The sequence below is a fragment of the Cibotium barometz genome, chromosome 9 (assembly GCF_041138505.1).
Source record: "Cibotium barometz isolate CiBa-2024 chromosome 9, ASM4113850v1, whole genome shotgun sequence".
Taxonomy (NCBI): domain Eukaryota; kingdom Viridiplantae; phylum Streptophyta; class Polypodiopsida; order Cyatheales; family Cibotiaceae; genus Cibotium; species Cibotium barometz.
Genome location: NC_141054.1, coordinates 40,292,271 through 40,296,802, shown reverse-complemented (window position 1 = coordinate 40,296,802; position 4,532 = coordinate 40,292,271). Strand labels below are relative to the sequence as shown.

Here is a 4,532-nt window from a genome sequence, read left to right as displayed (position 1 = left end):
CGTGCTCCACTTTATTGACAGCTGCTTCAGTTGAACCTAGGTTTGGTCACTGGTGTCAAGCTCATAAGTTGCTTTGAATTGAGGCTTCTTTCCGCTCAGATATTTCGGTACCAACACCACTCATCGTGATATTAAAGCCAGGAATCCTGATGGACACAGGAACCATAATTAGTAACAGATAAAGCATACATGCCTGGTAGCCAAGGATGGTGCCATAAAAAAAGTAGAAAAGGCAGAGAGAACGGAGAGCAAGAAGGTGCCGATATGGCATATATAATCTTATCTCAAATTGATACAAACTATTTAGTAGCTCATTTTAATGGGAAAAGTTGGTAAATATTAGGCCTTCCTCTTATCTCGCCTTCCTCTTATCCAAGCCTTCCTCTCCCTCCTGTGCCTCTGCCATTAAGTCAATATCTAGGCCTTCCTCTTCCTCCCATGCCCTTGCCATCATCTCGACCCGAACTAAAACCCCTCTCTTTCCATCGATCTTGAGAATAGCTCTGGCCACCATAAGGCTTGCTGCCTCTCCAACTCCTTTTGCTGCTTCTATTGCTATAAGAGTCACCTTGAAAATCTGCATCGCCCCTATCACTGCCTCTTTCACTATAAGGGTCACCTTGAAAGCCTCTTTCACTGCAATCGCCACCATATCTGTGACCACCATGGCCACCACCACCATATACACGACCACCACTGCCATAACCATGGCCACCACCGCCATATTCACGGCAGCCACCACCATAGCCACCACTACCATCTTCATCTTCATAATCTGTCTCGTCTTCTAGTTGATCTTCATCTTCACCTCCACCTCCATCTTCACCTTCACCTTCACCTTCATCTTCATCTTCATCTTCTCCTTCTCTTTTGAAAACGCGTTTTGACTTTGAATCATAGTCCTCTTCCTGATGCTTTCCCCCTCTCACTTTTCTCTCATCTCCTCTTCCTGACTCATCCCATCTAGATATGCCTTTTTGACCAACCCTTTTTTGAGATGATAAAGATTTTTCGCTCTTTCTCGCCAAGTCTGAAAGGGAAGCCCTACTAGCGGTATCTCGCTGACTTCTTGATGCCGCACCATCATCAGAATCTTCAGACTCGATAATAGCATCAAGAGCCTGGAAGTTCCTGGCCGAATCACGAACATCTTTAATGTCATCCATTCCGATGCTGCTTTTCATAGTTTTTTTGAGACCCGGCTCCTGGTTTGGTGGAGGAGGAGGCAGCATACTAGCTGCCTCCTTTTGCAAACGTTCCCTTGCTAATCTCGCTCGCCTCTCATCCACACGTTCCTTTAAACTGTAAAATTTTTGTGGCTCTGAATGCTCGTTGATGAAAGAGGACGCAACTTCCATGGTCTTCGTTGTCGTTACAGATTCTGGATCCAGTGTACAAGAATTGCTCACAGGCTGGCTTAGACTGCATTGCACACATATGTTCTTCTGAGGAAGATTCAAAAATGAGCACCTGCACCATAAGATCGTGGCTCTCTTGAGACTGATATGCGACTCTCGTTGTATAGAAATACACAGAATATGCGATAAACATATAAATAGCCATACTAGAACACAGACCTGGGACATTTCCACTCTGCAATGGGTGCCACAGCTTCCGTATCTAACACAATATTACCCAAGGTTTTTGCACCCTCCACCTTAGCCACCTGAATCTTCTGACCACTTCCTTGGTCTTTCTTGATTATTTCCGCTTCCACTAGCTTTGAAGCTTTTTCATTTCCCTGCTTTGATCTAACTGGAGTTGCATTCAATCTCAATGTCACATCATCACACTTGACGCCGCTCAAGGAAACAAGATCTTGCAAAAGATGCACTAGCGCTGACTTCAATTCACTCGAACTGGCATCCAGAGATGATGCACTACCGACAGCACGATATATGAGACGCATGACATCTGATAGCTTTGCTTGGGTGGCCTCAGCAAACTTGGAGGATAAGACCTGGTGGGACGTGATCATATGTTTTGCCAATATAAGTTATATAACAGACATTTATATTTGATAGCTTGTGTGTGCACGAGAGGAACAGAAGCAAACAATACCCATCTGAAGCAAGTGCTACTCACATTACTTTCTTCCCTCTGGAGGTAATTTTGCACCCTCCTTTTAGCGGCAGCAGTTCTCTCATCGTTGCTGCGAAACTCACACTGCACAAGGGTATGTAAGTCCTTCTTCGACAATGTCCTGCAAGTACAAACACACAAAGGTTGCTTGATTCTAGAGATGTGTGAGGTGACATAAAGCAAACTAATCTACAGGCATTTTTTGAAATAAAACCTTCCATGATGGCCATGCATGCATAAGCAACATCTATCCACTGTTTTCAGCTTGTAACAGTCCCATAACACCTTGTAAACTGCCAATTCCATCAGACATGCTACATAACCTCTTAGCTAGAAAAACATCAACCCTGAACCATGTGTAAACTTGAAAATGGGGAAGCAGGGGACTAAGCTTTCATTAAGTGAGTTTGCGAGAACTCACTTGAAAACAGCTTCATAAGCCTGAGCAAACTTGACAAGGGCGAGTTTGAGGAAACCTGTGTCGTCGAATATCTCACCAGTGCCTGCTGCTACATCTCTCTGCTTCTCCTTGATAAATGCAAATCTTTTAAGATGATTCAGAAACAATGCCCACTCTGGCCAAGGTGGGTGTTGAAACTTTCCGGTTTCAACTCCCTTCTTTGCTAAAGTGGCACCATTCTCACTATTCTTCTCAGATGGCACATGAATAGCACCCGTCTGGGAATTTTTCTCACAAAGTGCATTAACTTCATCTGGTCCCTTCTCAATTTTTGTTTCACATAGGTCACTAACTGCATCAGCTCCAGTATCGATATTCAGCTCAGACAACGGGCTCACTGCACTGACAACCAACTCCCCTTTTTTTTCAGGTTGGGATTTCAACAAGCTAATCTCCTCCAGAATTGAGCTCAGTATTGTCCTTTGATCCTCCAATTCAGCTTGGAGTTCATTGAAAGATTCTCTCTGCTCTTCAAGCAGCTTTCTCATCATGTTTGCTCCCAGCTTGCTCATTGAATCGCCTGTTTTCTCTGTCAATTTTTTATCTTTAGGAAGCATTAAATACATCTCCAATACGGGCGTTTTTACGCCATGTTCACGCAGCAAGTCGGCTTCGGCTCGTGCTAAATGCTCTGTAGAAGTAGTGGACTTGTTTAGGATGTTGTGAACTAAGTTAAGCTACACTGCAGCCATTAATGCATTATACAAGATTCAGTTAAACAAATCTCAGGACTAACTGCAGAATTAGGTAAAATTAATTGCAGGATTAAGCAAAGATTAGGTCAAGCTTAACGCACAATTAGAATCTTGATGTAGAAAGTGAGCAAGCTCTAAAAAGGAAATGGGTCAAGATGCAAAATAAGGCCATGACTAACGCAGTCTTATCAGTCATGCTCTTATGCAGATATGCTCTTAATGTAGACTTGGATCAGGCTCTTCATGAGAAGTTAATGTAGACTGGGGTCAAGCTCTTGAGACAGAGTTAATACAGAACTGAATCAAGCTCTCTTAACGAAGATTTGAATTAAGCAACTCAGGTAAAGATTATGCAGAATTCTATAGTGCTTAGGCAGATCAGGTCAAGAATAAAGAAGAAAAACCTGCACTGAATGTGTGTAGGTGCAACTCAACTGCAGGCCTTTCAGCCGTAACCCTAGGTTAACAACCCTAACAGTAACCTTGTGGCACCATTACTGATTGAACAAAGATTAACCTGATCAGATGAATCTGCAAATCGCAGGATTTTCTGCATTGACAACATACCTTGTTCAGCTTCATGTGCTTCATGCAAACCTACTGCATCCCCTGATGGCGTCTCCGAAATCGCCAGCGAGATCTCTTCGGTAGCAGGAATCGCCATAGCCGCAGATTCCGAGCTGAAAAAGCTTCTGCCAGAGAGAAACAGAAAAGAAAAAGAAGACTCCCCACAGAAAAGAGGACCTGTGAGGGCTGCAGGTCCAATGGCCATAGCCAAGCCATGCTGACGACCATGATTTCCCTGTTGCAGAGACCCTAAATGCGTCAAATTAGGGCAAGCTAAGAATTTTCGTAACTTTAGAGACCTGCACTTCTGATAGAGAGACATGGGCTTCAAACCCCTCGGGCTTCAAACCCCTCATAAACCCTTCCTTTTTTCAAATGGTGCTCTCTACACGCTTTTGTTTTTTCAAAAGATAGGTCTTGTAGGGTCTTTACAACATGTGAGTGGGTAGATTTGTTTGTTTTTTTAAAAAAAATTGAGCAACCAATTCCTAGTTGATGAGTGGACTCCTCTCAGGGGCCCACATGCCCTTTTACAAATACCACACCCTACACACACCCACGGGCAACATTACAAGGTAGCATCATTCGGGGTAGATTTGAATTTGTACCTCCCTTTCAGGAGAAAAGGGTGCTTCCGTTTGGATAAACCCCCAAAGGAAGCCCGGAGTGTCTTTACACATTTGGATATAAGTTGGTGGTGGGCAGAATCGTCTGATCTCTGAACTGGC

The 4,532-nt window shown here is 43.7% G+C and overlaps 1 protein-coding gene across 2 annotated transcripts; it reads right to left on the bottom strand.

Annotated features, from left to right (window-relative positions):
• Positions 1-247: 247 nt before the first annotated feature.
• Positions 248-4,184, bottom strand: LOC147635579 (uncharacterized). 2 transcript variants are annotated; one of them, XM_086802930.1, is made up of 5 exons: positions 3,805-4,184; positions 2,504-3,224; positions 2,086-2,203; positions 1,578-1,960; positions 248-1,470 (listed from the first exon to the last, which is right to left on the bottom strand). In XM_086802930.1, exons 2-5 carry the CDS (start codon positions 3,106-3,108, stop codon positions 411-413), a joined length of 2,166 nt encoding a protein of 721 aa, XP_086659056.1. In that variant the 5' UTR covers positions 3,109-3,224; positions 3,805-4,184; the 3' UTR covers positions 248-410. The 2 variants fall into 2 exon arrangements, with proteins under 2 accessions (XP_086659056.1, XP_086659055.1); XM_086802929.1 differs by having other exon boundaries at positions 2,504-3,173; positions 3,805-4,181.
• Positions 4,185-4,532: the final 348 nt, after the last annotated feature.